The sequence below is a fragment of the Colobus angolensis genome, unplaced genomic scaffold (assembly GCF_000951035.1).
Source record: "Colobus angolensis palliatus isolate OR3802 unplaced genomic scaffold, Cang.pa_1.0 Scaffold152, whole genome shotgun sequence".
NCBI lineage: Eukaryota > Metazoa > Chordata > Mammalia > Primates > Cercopithecidae > Colobus > Colobus angolensis.
In genome coordinates this window covers 6,640,110-6,658,640 of record NW_012114622.1, presented here as the reverse complement: position 1 = coordinate 6,658,640, position 18,531 = coordinate 6,640,110, and the positions used below count along the sequence as shown (strand labels likewise).

The 18,531-nt window shown below is 39.4% G+C and overlaps 1 protein-coding gene across 2 annotated transcripts; it reads right to left on the bottom strand.

Annotated features, from left to right (window-relative positions):
- Positions 1 to 492: 492 nt before the first annotated feature.
- Positions 493 to 18,287, bottom strand: DEPDC7 (DEP domain containing 7). Of its 2 annotated transcripts, none has more exons than XM_011936365.1 (9): positions 18,134 to 18,287; positions 7,925 to 8,315; positions 6,217 to 6,344; positions 5,240 to 5,429; positions 2,476 to 2,687; positions 1,592 to 1,734; positions 1,282 to 1,407; positions 1,108 to 1,186; positions 493 to 813 (listed from the first exon to the last, which is right to left on the bottom strand). In XM_011936365.1, the coding sequence occupies exons 1-9, from the start codon at positions 18,204 to 18,206 to the stop codon at positions 620 to 622; spliced, it is 1,536 nt and encodes a 511-aa protein (XP_011791755.1). In that variant the 5' UTR covers positions 18,207 to 18,287; the 3' UTR covers positions 493 to 619. The 2 variants fall into 2 exon arrangements, with proteins under 2 accessions (XP_011791755.1, XP_011791756.1); XM_011936366.1 differs by lacking the exon at positions 18,134 to 18,287 and adding an exon at positions 17,577 to 18,053.
- Positions 18,288 to 18,531: the final 244 nt, after the last annotated feature.

The window sequence follows — 18,531 nt, the reverse complement described above, 5'->3', positions numbered from 1 at the left end:
TGATATCTGAAATTTGCTGGGGTGAGTGAGGAATGAGTCAGGGTATAGATTAAACAAGACTGTTCATGAGTTGGCAGTTGTCACTATTAGTTAATGGGTACAAGCAAGAGTTCGTTACTCTATTTTCTTCACTTTTATATGTTTGAAATTTTCAACAATAAGCTTTAAAAATTTTGTTTTTGGAAGCATTAGGATAGTCTGATTTCTGATTTGTCTACAACTTAAGGTAATTAGCAAATTCTTTTTATCATAGCCTAAGTTTCTATCTTGCATCTTTAGGAGAGTACCTTTCAAAACACAAACCCCATTCCTATTAACATGTAATTATCGTTTTCTTTACTGTTTAATGCTTTCTTATACAAACACTGCAATGTCATAACATCTAAATATTATGTTCTATAAAGCACTGAGCACAGTAATTATAAATCAACTCACTTAAGTACTTAACAGCGATACACCATATGATTAATACTCAGCTTCTGACACACAAAGTTATACAAAAAAATTTTTATTAAGTACAGTTTCATATTTAGAGCTTCCAAGCTTACAAATGTGATTGGATATTTAGGATACATAATTTATTCTTAAAACACACAACTTATATACAGACATTAAAAACTCAGTCTCCAAAATGCTCAATAAAGATGTCTGGGTGACACTTATAGAATTGACCTAGCAATTTTTTCTTCTCTTTGGCAGAAAGTTTTGAATCCTCATCAATAGTTTTTAGTAAATTCAACAGCTCATCTCTGGTTGTCTTCTGCGTATTGTTGGAATAGTCACGTTGATCAATTCTCTGGCAGTAAATATATCCTTAAAGTTTAAAAGTAAAAAGTTCAGTTAATGACTCAGTTCCTCATATTTAACCAAAAAAAAATCAAGATATTCTTGTCTTTATGTTTTTCTTCCCCATTTTGTAATATGCACTGAAGATGGTAAGCACCGCTGACTTTCTAACCCTTGTCAAGTTGCTTAGTCTGAATTACTCTGAGGAGAATGTTTTAAATTTGGTTGAAATTAAAGTCCAACTACTTATAGCAAAACATTTTCAAAAAACACCTGAAATTTGTCTTTGGAAGATCATGAAAACAATATTTCTCAGATTACCTGCATCTCTATTTGGATCTCTTCCGTTCTGTATGGCCATAAGCTTAACACTTACAATTTTGTGTAGCGTTCCAGGAATCTTAAGAAAAAGAAGGGACATGGGACATTATCCAAATGCATTTTAATCTAGTGATCTATTACATAAGCTCAATTTAACTACTTTCACAATTTTACCTTAAAAACATCTTTCTGATGATCCATTAAAAAGAGTACCAGAAGATCTGTTTTGCCTTTGGATAAATTTTTATTGTCAACAATAGCTTTCGAGAATATCCTTTTCACAACCATTCGGTTGTCACTCTATAAAAATAAATATATCCAATAGTATATATTTAAGAGACAAGTTTAATATAAAAGGGAATATCAAATATTAATAACTATTATCCATTTCAGCATACTTGATGCTGAAGATGGAATAATCTAATACTTAATCTATAAGTATTAAGGATATTAAATACAACTAACAGTTAAACGAAAGACTTACTTCTTTCTGTAATTTAAACTCAGAAGGATTTGCTGCAACAGCCATGAAATACAGCAGTCTTCTAAATTCTTCTCTATTTTGGAAATCTAAAAGCTTTAGAAGGAGCTGGGTAGCTTCTAAAGCTATTTCCGTCTTCCCATTCACTTTAGCCAAAAGAAAAAACTGCTTTTAATTGACCAAATATGACTATATTAAAGGGAACAAAACTCAAGTTATAGTTTGAGTTAAAAAGTGCACTTATTCAAAATTATTTCCAAAAGCAAAAGCAAGACTAGGAATTAACAATGAATGGTGGATACCATAAAGGCAGCTTGTTCTCAAATTGGCAACACACACCCTAAGTCCCTGTCATATAATATCTTCGGGCATTAAATCTAACTCTCAGCTTTGTGGATAAAATCCCATTCTGTTTTTCATTAATTCAGTACATTTGGGAGTATACCATGTGTACAAAACTCATGTATCCAACTTTACTTGGGAAAAATAGGGGGAATTTTCTGAAACCTCCAATTTGTTTCCAACAAATTATGCGGCTCATTGGTAGAGAGACAAAGCACAGTCTGCCATTTTGAAGAGACTGAACGGGGAGTAATGGTGGTGCTGGTAACTTCTAAAAGAAGAGAATTGCTGCTTTATGCTTAAGCTTCCGGTGAATGAGAGCAGCATTATGCTCCTGGGTAACCAGAAGTTTCTGCATAACTTTAGAGCTTGTTAAAGCCTCTTTCCAAATGACCCCTAGAAGTTTTTGAACCAACATACTTTCCATGAATTAATCCAGATCCACTCCCAGCTTGTAGTAGTACTATTTTGGTTCAGTTTGAGAACTAACTTTTTCTTGTTTCCTCCAAAAGATAAATGCTAGTATCCAATTAGATCTTACTAACCTAAGAGTTCTGCAATTCCATTATGAACGTCAGATAAGTGATTTAACAGAGGTTCCCTACTACTGTAATATCTGCCAATGGCATCAAACAGAAGTTCTTTCACTAAGTCTGTCCGGTCTGGTTGCTCAGGAAAGCTTCTGCTTATTTCCACCACCATCTGGTCTGGAAGGTATTCCAAACAGTCAATTGCTGCAGAGAGCCACTCATCTTCCCTATACAGGAGAGGGGAAGATTATTTAAAAGGCAAAGAATAACAAATATACACATGGTACCTAATTCACTAGCTATTTCATGCCATCAGGATAAATTTCTACATGAGCTTAAAAAATATGTATAGCTCTTTTTAATATATAGCTAGATCATGTATCACATTTACTAGTTCAGTTTAATGTTTTCCCTTTATTTTTTCCTTTTTCACGAAAACAAACTCTCCACAATACAGAGGTGAAAAGAGCATACAAATTCAAACTCTGCTCTTGCTCTTCACATTTACAGTGGAGACCCAGAAACTCCAAGTTACTTGCTCAGGCCTCAGGCAGGACTAGATCCCAGATCTGAGTTCTGGGCCAGTCTTTCTCCAACACAGTGTTGCTTACTTCAGAGCTCTGTCTATGATCTATTAGCTCTCCCTTTAGCTAGGACAGAAAAGAGGAAGAAATGTTTCAAAATAATTACAAATCAGGCCTGGCGTGGTGGCTCATGCCTGTAATCCCAGCACTTTGGGAGGCCGAGCCAGGTGGATCACATGAGGTCAGGAGTTCGAGACGAGCCAAGCCAACATGATGAAATCCCATCTCTACTAAAAATGCAAAAATTAGCTGGGCGTGGTGGTGTGCCCCTGTCATCCAAGACACTCGGGAGGCTGAGGTGGGAGAATTGTTTGAACCCAGAAGGCAGAGGCTGCAGTGAGCCAAGATTGTGCCACTGCACTCCAGCCTGGGCAACAGAGCGAGACCTCATCTCAAAAAACAAACCAACAAATAATTAAATATCAATTATCATCTACAGTAAAATCCTGCTGGGTAACTTCAGAAACATGTTAATTTCAAGAAATAAAGTAGCAAACTTTTAATATTCCATTTTTTATATCTATCTATCTATCTATCTATTGTTAAAAAGCAATCAATCATGTCCTCTACTGCCATACTGCCATGGACTCAGGACAACTAATTCAGCCAGGTGAGGTATCTCAGGCAAGTCATTTCACCTCTCTCGACATCAGCTTCAACTTTATATGATAAGATGATCTTTAAGGTCACTTCTAGCACAAATTCTGATTTTGTATATAAAAATTAGTAATTACAAGGCCGGATGCAGTAGCTCATGCCTGTAATCCCAGCACTTTGGGAGGCCAACGTGGGCAGATCACAAGGTCGGGAGTTCAAGACCAGCCTGGCCAATATGGTGAAACCCCATCTCTACTAAAAATACAAAAATCAGCCAGGCATGGTGGTGCGCACCTGTAGTTCCAGCTATTTGGGAGGCTGAGGCAGAAGAATCGCTTGAACCCGGGAGGCGGAGGTTGCAGTGAGCTGAGATCATGCCACTGCACTCCAGCCTGGGTGACAGAGAGAGACTCTTATCTCAAAAAAAAAAAAGAATTTAGTAATTACAAAATGTTTCACATGTTCCTTTAGGTTATAGAAATGTGTTCTATCTGCAGAATTTAGTAACACATATGTTGGGATTAACTTTTTCATATAAGGCTTTAAGCTGCCTTTTGGCATTCAACTGTTTATAGTATTAATCGTTCTTTGGAACATAGAATTAGTGAAGTACTGAAAATGTAATTGTATTCCTTTCAAACATTTTCATCCCCTTAACTAGACTGGAACACTATCTGCTAAGGCAAAATAATAAAAAAATTAAGCTAGAAAAATCCAATAACTTATTTTAACCTTCAATAATTTTTATAGAAGAGCCTCAAAGTTATGAGTAATGCAGAACTCTTCCTTAAGGAAAAAAAGTCTTAATTCCCTCAGCATCTAAAGTTAAGCCTTCAAACCTTAGGATTTACATTCAAGAGAGTAGTAACTGGAATGAGAGAGTTACTTTCATTGTTTTGTTTTTTCTGAGACAGAGTCTCACTCTGTCACCCAGGCTGGAATGCAGCAGCATGATCTCGGCTCACTGCAACCTCCGCCTCCCAAGTTCAAGTGATTTTCCTGCCTCAGCCTCCCAAGTAGCTGGGATTATGTGCCACCATGCCTGGCTAATTTTTGTATTTGTAGTAGAGTCGGGGTTTTACCATGTTGGCCAGGCTGGTCTCGAACTCCTGACCTCAAGTGATCCAACCACCTTGGCCTCCCAAAGTGCTGGGATTACAGGCATGAGCCACCGCACCCCACCTTATTGTATTTCTTTAATACAACTAGTTAACTAAATACATATGTAACAGACATTCTAGATACGTGATCAAAGGATCTCAAGAATCTGTCAAATCTGTTTTTACCAGGTCCCTTTGAGGAATCTTAAGAGTTCAGACAGCTCTACATTTTAACAAAGATAAGAAGCTAAAGCATAATCATTTTTTTCACTTAATGTACAAGTTACACGTGAAACAAAAATGAGTATGAAAAATGAAACAAATCTTTTTCTAATTTTGACTAATGTCATTTTGTTCTTCACATTCTCAAATACTGATAATATTAACTAACAATGCATATCTGATCCTATAGAAAAAAGAATAGAACAGATTATCTTAAAACCATTATCTCAATCTACCTACAAACACACTCAAATTATTATATGTATTTCCACATACTGAGAGTCACTATAAGCCTTGAGAATCCCTCGATCCAGATAGTTACTGCTGTTGACCATGTCGGACTGCCTCTTAGATTGAGGAACTTTAGGTACAGCCTCTTGCTGTTTCAATAAGGAGTCAAGAAGTGGAAGATCTACAAGTTGTAGTAGACGCCCAATTGTTTCTTCTTGCCACACTTCATTAATAACTACACAGGAAAAACGACAAGGTGAAAAGTAACAATTAACAGTTACTATATGCTCACCATAATATTTTTCTAAGCAGGTCTAAGCTAGTAAATTTGTGGCCAAAAAGAAAGAAAAAGTCAACCTTATGAAGTGCTTTCTTATAACAAAGTAAAACAATCCAAGATTTGTTTAGAGTGTAGGAGAACAGGCTTTAGACAACAGGAATTCTTTTCATTCTTTGTACTGTAAAAAGCAATCTGTCAGAGATAAGAGATCAAGTCATGTAACATGTTAATAAGGACTCTGGAAGAAAGAATGATTCATTCAAGCTAAAAACTTGTTTGAAACTATTGGCTGCAGATTATTCCACTCAGGGTTTCCACAACTGGAATGGGGGAAAGGTGGAAATTAAAGTCATTAAACTATATTCCATTGCCATAGACAAGGAAGAACCGAAGAATTCTGTTAACGTTTTAATGTAATTTTCAAATTTTATTTGGCCTAATAAAATCTTAGGAAAAGAAATATCTGAGAGCATATTTTCAATACAAATCTGCATGCAAAACATCTCAGATCTGAACCTTTGCCAGCTGATCGGACAAAAGTCAGTGTTCAAGAGTTCTAACACTGATCTATTTGTTAAAGATAATAGACTTCTGTTAAAATTTAACATAAACAGCTTTAATACATAGTGCACTCTTTCTCTGTACTTTGAATCTGTAAAATCTATAAAGGTTAAGATCTAAAAATTTTAAATAACTTTGAAGTTAGTCTTCTACTTCTTACTTTGCTTCATCTTTAGCTTACCTTGTGGAGACAAGGTTGCAGAGATATTTACATGAGGGGAGTTGGCAGGCTTTAAACTCAGATTTTCCCACAGGTCCTCTAAACTGGCTGATTTGATATCGGATGACTTAAATAATGCATCTGCATACCTAAAATGAATTTATTTCAGAAATGAACATTTACTAAGCCCACAGAAATATTTTAGTATTTGAGAGCTAAGAGTTTTCTACAGAGTTATGCATTTCAGAGCAAAAACACAACTCCAAATTCTAAGAGTAGAATAAATTATAAAAACACCCACCTTCTTTCTCAAGCATATTCTGTTCTCCTTTGAACATTTTCTTAGATTTAAGTGATTCAATGACTAAAATCTTAGCCGCCAGTTTAAAAATGCAATCAAACATAACTGAACTTCATTATGCGTACTGGTTTTATCAGTTATCTCTTTGTGGGGCATTCTTTGGTGGAGAGTGTAAGCACTCTCCACCAAAGAATTTCTAAATACAGATCCACAGCCCTTTACCTGTAATTCTAAAACCCAAAAAGCTTTGAAAATCAAAGGTTTATTTAGAGCTCATATGGTGACAAAACCTGTCCGGAGACTATAATAGCTTTAATTTATCCCGGTAGTGTATTCTTTTGTTTACCACAGAAATATCATAATGCTTGATTACCAGATGCTGTTCCAGATGCCTCTAGGGATGTTGAACCATATATATGTACAACATAACTTTTCTAAATGCTCCAAAGTTCCAAATTCCTAAATGCATCCAGTCCCAAAGATTTCAGATAAAGTGTGTGGACCTGCATCTGAAAGTGTCGACTGTGCCTTACTTTATCCTCATATTTCCTTTCTACACAAAGAGGTACATTTTATCATGTTTTAGATTGGGTTAAAACATGTAAAAATGGGCCAGGCGCAGTGGCTTATGCTTCTAATTATTCCAACACTTTAGGAGGCCAAGATGGGAGGATCACTTGAGCCCAGGAGTTTCAGACTAGCCTGGTCTCGAACCATAACGGGATTCTGTCTCCACAGAAAAAGAAAAGAAAAAGAATTAGCTGGGCATGGTGGTGTATGCCTGTAGTCCCAGCTACTGGGAGGCCAGGGTGGGAGGGTTGCTTGAGCCCAAGAGGCAGACGATGCAGTGAGTTGAGATCACACCACTGCACTCCAGTCTGGGTGAGAGAGTAAGACCCTGCCTGGTCAGATCTGAATTATAAGAGCTTCAATTATACCTCTGTGTCACCACTGCACAGTTTAGCTGAGGGTAACAAAGGTAAAGTTGGCTTACTTCATGACAAATAGCTATAAGTTTATTATGCATTATCACCCACATCCATTTCAATCACTGGATTCCACAATTCTGTCTCCCCAGTTTCCCTTTAAATGATTCCTTCTTCTCTCCCACCTCAATCTGGGTTTCTCTCTGCCTGCCTTCGCTATGTTCTCATGCCAAGTGGTATGAAAACATTTTTTACACTGTAACTATAACCTGAAGCAGGAAAATCAAAGTGTTGTTGACTGCTTCTGCTAAATATAAAATATGACTAGGAGATACCCAATAGAGTTAACAAAATTTCATCGCACTTTATCAAATTTACCCACAGACCCATATTTTAGCCACATTTACTGCCAAAAAGGTAACATAAAGCCAGTTGGCATCTCATAAAAAGGTAGACAAAATCCTGTCAATATCCCCGTGATAATCTAATATTATATACCAACCTGGAAGGTGAACATAGTTTGTTCTCTTTGCCTAACTGACTGTCTTGGTTAGGTATTGTGGTGAATCTATAAAGGCTGCAACTACTATCTTCAAATGTAGGTTTTTTGTCTTTTCCAAAGACTTTGGTTGGAATTGCTTCAAATACTTTGTAGTCCATAAGTGCTTGACACACTCTTACCACTTTGGCCCGAGGAATATCTACATCACCAAAATACTTATTCTGAATTAGGTGAGAAAAAATGACATCCACAGCTTCTGAACCAACAAAGCAGTCATTGTGCCGTTTTAAACGGTGCCTTCGTTTTTTCACTTGCACTTGTGTTTGAAGAGTGTTTATGATGCTGCTCCATACATACGTGGCTCCAAATGGCTTCTGAGCTACACTGAAACCTAGGAGAAAAATCACAGAGAAACTGGGATTTGGTACCTTGTTCATTTGTAATAAGGTCTAAGCAATCCTTAGGCAAAAATGCGGTAATTTCCAAAGTTATTGATAAGGAGCAACTATGAGGGTAGCTTATTGAAATACTGCTTTAATAGCAATTTATTAAAAAATATGGTACTTATTATATGCCAAATACTGTTCTATATGCTAAGATACACCAGTAAGCAAAGTAAGATCCCTGTTCCCAGGAACTTAAGACTTTGTAGGAAGACAATCCATACGTGTTAGATCAGTGCTGAGAAGAAAAATAAAGCTGGATAAGATAAGGAATGCTACTTTAAATGGGATGTCAGGAAAGACCTGTGTGATAAGGTTATACCTGAGTAGAAACTCAAGTAAAACCAAGAAGCAAGCTGTGCAGACATCTGGGGAAAGAGCACATACCTGAGGTGGGAGTGTGCTCTGGGAGGATAGGAGGGAGGTCAGCACAGCCAGACTGGTGTGGGGAGGGAGAGAAGAACAGGAAGTTAGATCAAGGAGGGAGAGGGGCTGGCGTTTGAGACTGGGAGTTAGGAGGACACATCAAGTGGGACCTTGTGGCAGTTACCAGTTATGTATAAGAATTCTATTACATGCCTTATGTAAATTATCTAATCTTCAATAGCAACCTATGAGGTAGGTATCGTTTCCATTTGAGAGATGGAAAACAGAGTCACAGAGGTTACGTAGCACTTCCAGATATTATATTGAAAGAGGTAGTACTGGGACTTGGCTCATGTTTTATATGACTTTGAAGTACTTATGAGTCACACATACACACTCACACACACACACAGTCATGCACCACAAAAACAACATTTCTGTCAACAATGGACCACATATAACAGTAGTCCTATACAATTACAATGGAACTTAAAAATCCCTGTTCCTAGCTCTTGCTGTACCTTTTCTATGTTTAGATACACAAGTACTTATCATTGTGTTACAATTGCTTACAGCATTCAGTACAGCTCTGCATGTTTGTGGCCTAGGAGCAACAGGCTATCCCACATAGCCTAGGTGTGTAGCAGGCTATACCATCAAGGTTTGTGGAACTACACTCTATGATGTTTGCACAACAATGAAATCACCTGACAATACATTTCTCAGTACATATCCCCGTCATTACACTATGCATGACTGTGTACACACACACACACACACACACACACACACAAAATCATTGCAGGAATAAACTAATATTTTTAAAGCCTCCTATGATGCAGGCTTATGAGTTAAACACTTTGTATGCAGGGTAAAGTAACAATTTGGTTCCTACCCTATAGGAGCTTATGACCTATTGCAAAGACAGTATGCACAGAAGTAAAGCAAGATTTTTGCCAAACACAAAAGGAGAAAAACAAACTTTCAAAAATATCCTATATTTTTCCTCATTGTAATTAGCAGATATTTGGAAATCAATAGGAAAGAAATCAGGTCTTGGGCTTTTGAAAACCGATGGAATGGATTGTAGTGAATCACCCACTTGGTGGCTGGCTGGCTCTCTCCCTTTTTTCCTTTCATGAAGAGTTCTTCTCTCCCTCCCCTTTAACGTGTTACACTTTTTAGTGATTCTCTGAAAACTCAGCAGTCCTAATTTAAGCCCCATTTATGTTAAGTATGTTACTTCCTTTATTTTTACGATATTTTGGCGGAGAGGTTGAATTTATTACTTCCTTTAAGATACTCTAAAAAGGAAAAGCATATGCATGAGTACAATGGTAAGGAAAAAAGGAAATTATAATTAAAGAAATTGCTACTTGAAATTATCTTCCTACTTTTTTAGGCAAAATAGAATGTGTAAGATGATGAAAGCATAAGATAAGCTCCTGAAGGACATTATTAAAACTTCTTTACAGCCTGCCGAAGATAGTGAAATGTCCTCTCTACTAAAAATACAAAAATTGGCCAGGCATGGTGTCAGGCACCTGTAATTCCAGCTACTCAGGGGGCTGAGACAGAGAATTGCTTGAAGCTGGGAGACAGAAGTTGCAGTGAGCTGAGACAGTGCCACTGCACTTCAGCCTGGACAACAAAGGAAGACTCCCTCTAATAAACAAACAAACAAACAACTCCTCTTAGTGCACTAGAGCCATAAATTATAAGTGGGTCATTTGAAATTCATCTCTTATGTTGCAATAAATACAAGGAGTACACTGAACCACTACACTGATTTCACTCGTAGCATAATTCTGTAGCTACTAGCGATTTAAACATCTTTATAGTGAAAATTAATAGCATATACACAAACACACAGCCCTTTATTGTTTATTTGTATATTTCTAATACCAAAAGTAGATGGGTAATTTACCACCTACTTGCTCGTCGCCCAGGCTGGAGTGCAGTGGCGTGATCCTGGCTCACTGCAAGCTCCGCCTCCTGGGTTCACGCCATTCTCCTGCCTCAGCCTCCCGAGTAGCTGGGACTACAGGTGCCCACCACCATGCCCAGCTAATTTTTTGGATTTTTTTCAGTAAAGACGGGGTTTCACCATATTAGCCAGGATAGTCTCAATCTCCTGACCTCGTGAACCTCCCGCCTCGGCCTCACAAAGTGAGCAAGATTGTTTTTAATTGTCAAAATTGTATTTTAAATTTGAAGATATTTCACAAGCCAGTACTAAACAAAGATGGAAGTAATTGTTGCCAGTCTTCCAAATATAATGTGAGCTGTTTCAGGAACTGAATTATGGAGAACTGACTAAATAAACCAAGCTGTAATCAGACTTACTCTTAGTACAGTATTTAGTCTGTTGAACAGAACAAGAATGAGGCATCTGATGGAATCTCAAAGTAAGTCCAGGTCATTCCTGGTATCCAGAACTGAGGAGTAGTTGTACTATTTCCAGCCACAATGCCTAAACATTGTGAGCGACTAATATCCTTAACTTCCTAAAATACCAAAGATTATAAGTAAGATTTAAATAAGCAATTTCTGCTTAACTTTTCAAATCTTTATTATTAATAGCTAACATTTGAGTATTTACACTATGACAGGCTCTGTCTTCTCGCACTTAATTCTGATAAGCTTCTCTGCGAAATGATTATTAATAATCCTATTTTGAGGAAATTGAGGCTCCGTGAGTTAAACCTGCCCTCAGTTACACAGCTAATAAATACATACTAGTTTTTCCTAGTACTTAAATATAAATATATGAAAAGTCAGCCACCAGATAAGTCGTTTAAGCATTAACCTTTCGCTGGAAACTTGGATTAAGTGAAACAGCTTTAAGAGAGCCAAGAGATAAAACAAACTCTAAGAACCCTTAATCAAGCTATTTAAAAACAGTAGTCACTACTCTTAAAATAAGGCAGGATATCATAAATTCTGCAATAAATACTACCAGAGTACACAGGGTAAGACAGGAAAAGGAAGACATGCAAGATTCATACTTCGATCAGACTGCCTTTTAAGAACCAATGAGACAGACTTTTGGACTAGTTATAATAAAAAGATGAAACACATAAGTCATAACACTTGAGCTACAAGTAGGTTAGTATACAAATCCTAAATGATAAGGCTGAGTCACTTATTAATTACAGATCAATAAGACAGCTGAAGAGGGCAGTGTAGTTGGCCTCAATGAGTAGAAATGGCTAATCTTCACAGAAAAATTAAGAGGTAAAGAATAAATTTCTCAGGCCGGGCACGGTGGCTCAAGCCTGTAATCCCAGCACTTTGGGAGGCCGAGACGGGCGGATCACGAGGTCAGGAGATCGAGACCTGACACGGTGAAACCCCGTCTCTACTAAAAAATACAAAAAACTAGCCGGGCGTGGTGGTGGGCGCCTGTAGTCCCAGCTACTCAGGAGGCTGAGGCAGGAGAATGGCGTAAACCCGGGAGGTGGAGCTTGCAGTGAGCTGAGATCCGGCCACTGAACTCCAGCCGGGGCGACAGAGCCAGACTCCGTCTCAAAAAAAAAAAAAAAAAGAAAAAGAAAAAGAATAAATTTCTCCATATTAACTTGTGGGAAATCAGGAGGTTTTGCAGGTTAAATAACACGGTATAAAAGATTAAAGAACAGGTTAGAGCAGGATAGTAGGCACCCGTGAACCACAGGCTTCCAGAGTCCTCCAGGCATGATACAATACAGCCCTCACAGGTCCCCTCTGTTCTCACTGACCATCAATTCCCAACCATTGCATCCTGGGGAATTTCCCTTCAAGCACCACCACCTACAAACCCAAACTAGCTCATGTTCATACAGATGCTTTCATACACAACGTACCCTGGACTTGACAAGTAAATGTGCCAAAATTCATACCAGGATAACCTGCTTTTTTAAATGCTGACTTCACCAGTTGAACACATATCCCCCACATACTGGTTTGAAACTTATTTATCATCATCTAAAAGCTGAAATGAATATTGGTATAGCAGATCGTGGCCCAGTAAGATGACTTACTGTGATTTCTAAACAGGATTTAAGAGACCAGAAATAGACAATGAAAGTTTTTCAAGTCTTGCAATCAGAAGTAAGGGCTCAGTTTGTCCTCAAACCTCACTTTCATATGAGCTAAACAACCTTTTGAAATCCATCACTATCTACATCATGATGCTTCCTTCCATTTTGTCAAGCATTTTCTTTTTTTTCTTTTTCTTTTGAGATGGTGTCTCACTCTGTCACCAGGCTGGAGTGCAGTGGCACGATCTCGGCTCACTGCAACCTCCAACTCCCTGGTTCAAGTGATTTTCCTGCCTCAGCCTCCTGAGTAGCTAGGATTACAGGCACCTACCACCACGTCCAGCTAATTTTTTTTTGTATTTTTACTAGCGACAGGGTTTCACCATGTTGGCCAGGATGGACTCGAACTCCTGACCTCATGATCGACCCACCTCAGCCTCCCAAAGTGCTGGGATTACAGGTGTGAGCCACCATGCTCAGCCTGGTCAAACATTTTCTAAAAGCATCATGGGACAAATGGAATCAAAGAGTTCAGAGATCAGCTGTAAAAACTCTGGATAAGAGACAATCTCTGTAAGTAGGTTTCTTCATCTATGGATAAAATAGTTGAACACAATATTTTAGGTTAGTTTCAGGTCTAAGCTGCCAGGCCAGGCACAGTGGCTCATGCCTCTGATCCCAGGACTTTGGAAGGCCACCACGGGAAGATTGCTTAAGGCCAGGAGTTCAAGATTACAGTGGGGTATGATCGCACCATTGTACTCCAGCTTGGGTGACAAAGTGAGATCCTGTCTTTCAATAAACTGATTATAGGAATGTAAAGACTGAAACTATATCTCCTCCATTTAGATGAGGACACTGAACACCAAATATGGCAGATCTATAGGCAAGAAAGGAAGCATTCGGACAAATTTGACCGCACCAGATACAAAACCTTTTGGAAGGTTGCCTAATGAGGTTCAGAAATAATTCAATTATCTAGCCTACAACACATAGTCTTAAGCACTATTATACCTAGGCTAGTGAACCTTCATTTTTCAAGCAGACTCATCCTTATTTGCTTGAAAACAATAACTATTTTTCAAAAGCTGCCCTTCACATGTATTTGAACTCCACCATAAAAAAATTTACCAACAGTAAAAGTTAAACTTCAGTAATAATCATCCTCGCTTCTAAGAATTCACACTAAATAATCAAGTTACAATAATTCTCTAAAAATGTCAAGAAATTACATTTACCCAAAAATTAGGGATAATCAGCATCAACCATAATCCACCTTGTCAGCAACCCCAGCCTACTGTGAAAACCTATCTAAAGGGGAAACAATTGTATAATCACTTCTAATAGTAAGATTATATTAAATCTTTAGAAGTAGATCAATATACACATTATAAAATTGGATCTCAGTGTAAGGTAAACATACACACAGAATTACTAAAACACACTACCTCTTAATGAACATATAACAATTTTGTTTTCATTCCTGGTCTTTAGACTGGACTTAAAAAAAAAAAAAAAAGGAACTGAATCCAGACAGCTGATGTTTCTCCATAAATCTTTTAAGAGATGGTGAGCTAGTGCCCGATTTCTTTCAGATTTCCTAACAGTTTACAGAGGTTTTAATTATTTAATTGCCTTACAGATTGCCTCAATATAATACAATTGGTTATCAATATTTGTTAGTTGCTAATTATTGCTAACTACTAAAAAAACTTAATCTTTTTTCCTTTTTTTTTTTTTGAGACAGAGGATTACTTTATCATCCAGGCTGGAGTGCAGTGGTGTGATCTTGGCTCACCGCAACCTCTGCCTCCTGGGTTCAAGCGATTCTCCTGCCTCCACCTCCCAAGTAGCTGGGATTACAGGTATGCGCCACCATACCCGGATAATTTTTGGATTTTTTTTAGTAGAAATAGGGTTTCGTCGCATTGGCCAGGCTGGTCTCAAACTCTTGGCCTCGAATGATCCACCTGTCTCAACCTCCCAAAGTGCTGGTATTACAGGTGTGAGCCACTACACCCCATTCATAAAAAAAAATTTTTAAAGAAAGGTTAACCCAGTGGTTCTCAGTGGGTGATTATACCCCCCACAGGACATGTCTGGAGACATGTTTGATTATCACGAGTGTGGGTATTGCTGGTATCTAGTGGGTAGAGGGATGCTACTAAACACCCTACAATGCACAGACAGCCCCCACAACAAAGGAAACGTCAGTCGTGCCAAGGTTAAGAAACCTTGGGTTGAGCGAATACTGTTCAGACATGGAAACGTGTGCTAACGCAGCAGACACAGTGCTAGGTGCTGTGACTACAAAGAGTTAGACCAGTGTGGACTCTGCAGTCCCAGAGACCTGAGTTCCATTGTCGGGTCCCTCATTTACTAATAACACAATCTTGAGCAAACTGCCTAACTTTTCTGTTGCAAAACAGAGCTAACTCCACTTCTCTACTCATTACGAGGATCATGAGACAATATGTTAATGTGTCTCACAAAATGCCCAGAAATTATATCACTAAAAACAAAAGGAGGAAACTGTCACAGTCTAGAAGACTCATTGCATGACAACTCAATGTAATACAGTATCTTGGATGGGATCCTAGAAGAGAACATTAGGCAAACACCAAGGGAATCTAAGTGTGGAATCTTCAGTTAATAATTATATGTATGAATATTGGTTCATTAATTATGACATTAATTATGACAAATGGACTATACTATTTAGTGAATCTATTCTAAAATTTTAAGTTTATTTTAAAAGTAGAAAGAAAAGGGAGGTATCTTTCTTCCTCTTCCTTCCTCTGAACTCAGAGGACACAGTCCCCAACTTAGGAGTTTACCTTTTATTTACTCCTACTACCTGGATGATGTCAAGCTCTGAATAGTATTCAACCACATAAAGGCCACCAGGAGATGAGAAGACAAAATGTGACACATACCAGAAGATTTAACTTTTCATCAGAAAATAACACATCTATAAATCCTAAACCATGTAGGATTTAAGAGAATTTTAAGACAGATTTTTTCAAACGAGGTTTTAAAATATTACTCAAAGAATTGTCAAGACAACAAAGAAAAAGGACATTTGTTGGATAGTAACCAAAACCTCATGAAACTATTAATAAATGTAAAGAGAACTGTGCTTATGGTGTTAAAACTGAACAGTTGTGACTGAGTGGAAAAATTTTCTATACTATGATCCCAACATTACAACACTTTTACTGGATATTGGTTCTGGTAGTCCAAAGTTTATTTTCCTGCTAGTTGGCATTAGAGGTGTCATGCTGAAGACTGTGATTGCCTCTAAAAAAAAGGGTGCAGGTAGGTAAAAGAAGTGTCTGCCAACACAAAAAACTTAAAATATCTACGAGAATTATCAGCAAAAGCAGACATTGGTCCCTGCTTTAATTCACACAGATTAATGAGACAGCATATGGGAAGTACTTTGAGCTCCCTGGAAAAGTGATACCAGGCAAACTCAAAGAATTAGGTTACAGTATAAAGGGATAACAGGATAACAGACTACTTTCTTGTTTGTCATATTAAAAGACAAGTGTTTTTGACGTACTCGCTTAAGACTGGCATATAGATCTCATTTCTTATACATAAATCAGGTCACTGGTCATTACAGCCCCTTTAAGGTAAGGGAGAGTTACTAATCGGTGGAGAAACAAAAGTACGAAGCTGCCTGCCAGAACACACAGAAAGAGAATGGCAAAGAACCAAGAACCGTGTGCTCCCATTACCTTGCTCACTGGGACTATGACAAGGCAACTAAAGGGTGAAAGAAAGGCTAACAAATGTTACCAGGTCGGGATTCCAGCGGTAGCAAGCAAAACGAGTGAGAAGAGCAGCGGGTCCCTCTCTGTCCACTGCAGCTGGTGTGCCGAGGACAGTGGTTTCTTTCCTTTGACTCCTGATAACCAGCACTTCAACTCTTCCCTTTGATAGTTATCTACTTAATTTCTGAATACATACTTCCTTACACCATCTAAGAACCTGTTCACAAATGCCCAAAGCTCCAGAATTGGTATTTCAGCTATTAGAGAAAACAGGATACCTTTTTATTTTAGGCAGGTGACATCTGGGAATTTCCTTCACTGAGTAAGTGGGCCCAAAAGATTTCTCAAGACTGTTCTCAATATCACTTGGTTTTAAATTCCCAAATGTCTTAGCATTTGTCTTCTCTTCACAACGTAAATCAAGGAGACATTCTCAATGTGGCCACTATGTGCTTATCTGGATCCTTTACATGAGAGCAGACTAAGGTCAATATTATGAAGTTTCTTAGAAAAGGACAAGTGAAAAATGGTTCTCTATCACAATCTGTCGTTAGCATTTTGCAGATGAAAAGGAGCATTAGTAAGTCAAACACAAGAGTGGGGCCACTGAGAAGCACCCATTTGACCCACAGGAAGGAATCACTGTTTCCCTGGTTGTTTTTACAAACGAAAGGCTTTTGTCAGAAAGGGAACCAATTCCTACAACATCCCAGACTGGAGCTCCAGAAAGGGGGTAAGTTGTAACTTAACCAAAAGAAAAAAAAAGCCAAGTGTTATCTGAATATCTTAACAGTTATCTGACTCACCCCTATTAACTGAGTTGTAGATCTGCTATAACCAGCATTTTAGAAGTGATACCCGATTCTGTTCATGTGTTTGAACATTTAAAGAAACCAGGATCCTAAATCAACTGCCCCCAAAAGACACGATTAAGCCGGTGGCAGAATTAGCCAACTTCTCTCCTAATTTCATGTAACTATTTTTTTAGCCAAAAACTTCTATTCACTAAAATACGGCTTATACATACAGTGTTAATAAATACCTTTTATGCCAAATTCCTGCCAGTAGAACTCACATAAACCTCTCATCCCTCCCAGGAAGAGTCTGAGGAGACAAGCTGACTCTTGACTCCTAGCAGTCTGGAGAACAAAGTGGGAAAGGGAGGCGCTCGGCCCCTGGCCATACTGTGCAGTCAAGGTTTGTGGTTGAGACGGCGGGCAAAGAACTACACAAATTCCAGATATCACACTTGTCACCGGTAGCACCGTGGAGCATATCCCAGGGCTCCACGGCGCGTGCCTGGCACGTTAGCGGGCGCACAGACGGATGCGCGGTGAAGTTGAGAGTTTGAGTAGACAGAAAAAAGCTGGGTTGTGCGGGCGGGGTCGGCAGCCTGCAGCCCACCAGCCAGAGAGGAACCCGATCCGCCCGCGCGCCGGGGGCGTTGGCCAAGTGGTCGCAGCTGTGCGGGACTCGCCCAGCCGGCCGTTGCCAGGCTCAGGCGGCCGAACGCCCTACGCCGCCCATCCCGCGCCGGGACCCAGCCCGCGCACCCCAGCCCGCCCCACGCCATCCCGGGCGGCAGTCCTCGGCACCTACCGGGAGGCCTGTGCGCAGGGCTGTGAAGAGCCGAGAGGTTCAGCGCAGCAGCCTTCTCCCGCACGGTGGCCATAGCCCTTGCTCCCCAGACGCCAACTCCGCCAACAGCTTCACAGCTCACTGAGCGCCCGTCTGTTAACTGGGCGGGGCGGGGCTCACTGCAGGCCCCGCCCCCGCTGCCGGTCACGTGTCTCTCTGGCACCCACTGAACGTAGCCCGCGGCGCCAGCGATCCAAGTTTCCTCGGGCGCGAAGCCTCGCGACCGGTGTCCGGGGAGAGAGCGGTTCTCTGGGCCGGCACCACGCGACCCGCGGCTCACACTAGCGGCGTTCGAACCGCGGCCTGCCGTAGATTAACTCGGGGACCAGGCCGGGCGCGGTGGCTCCCAGCACTTTGGG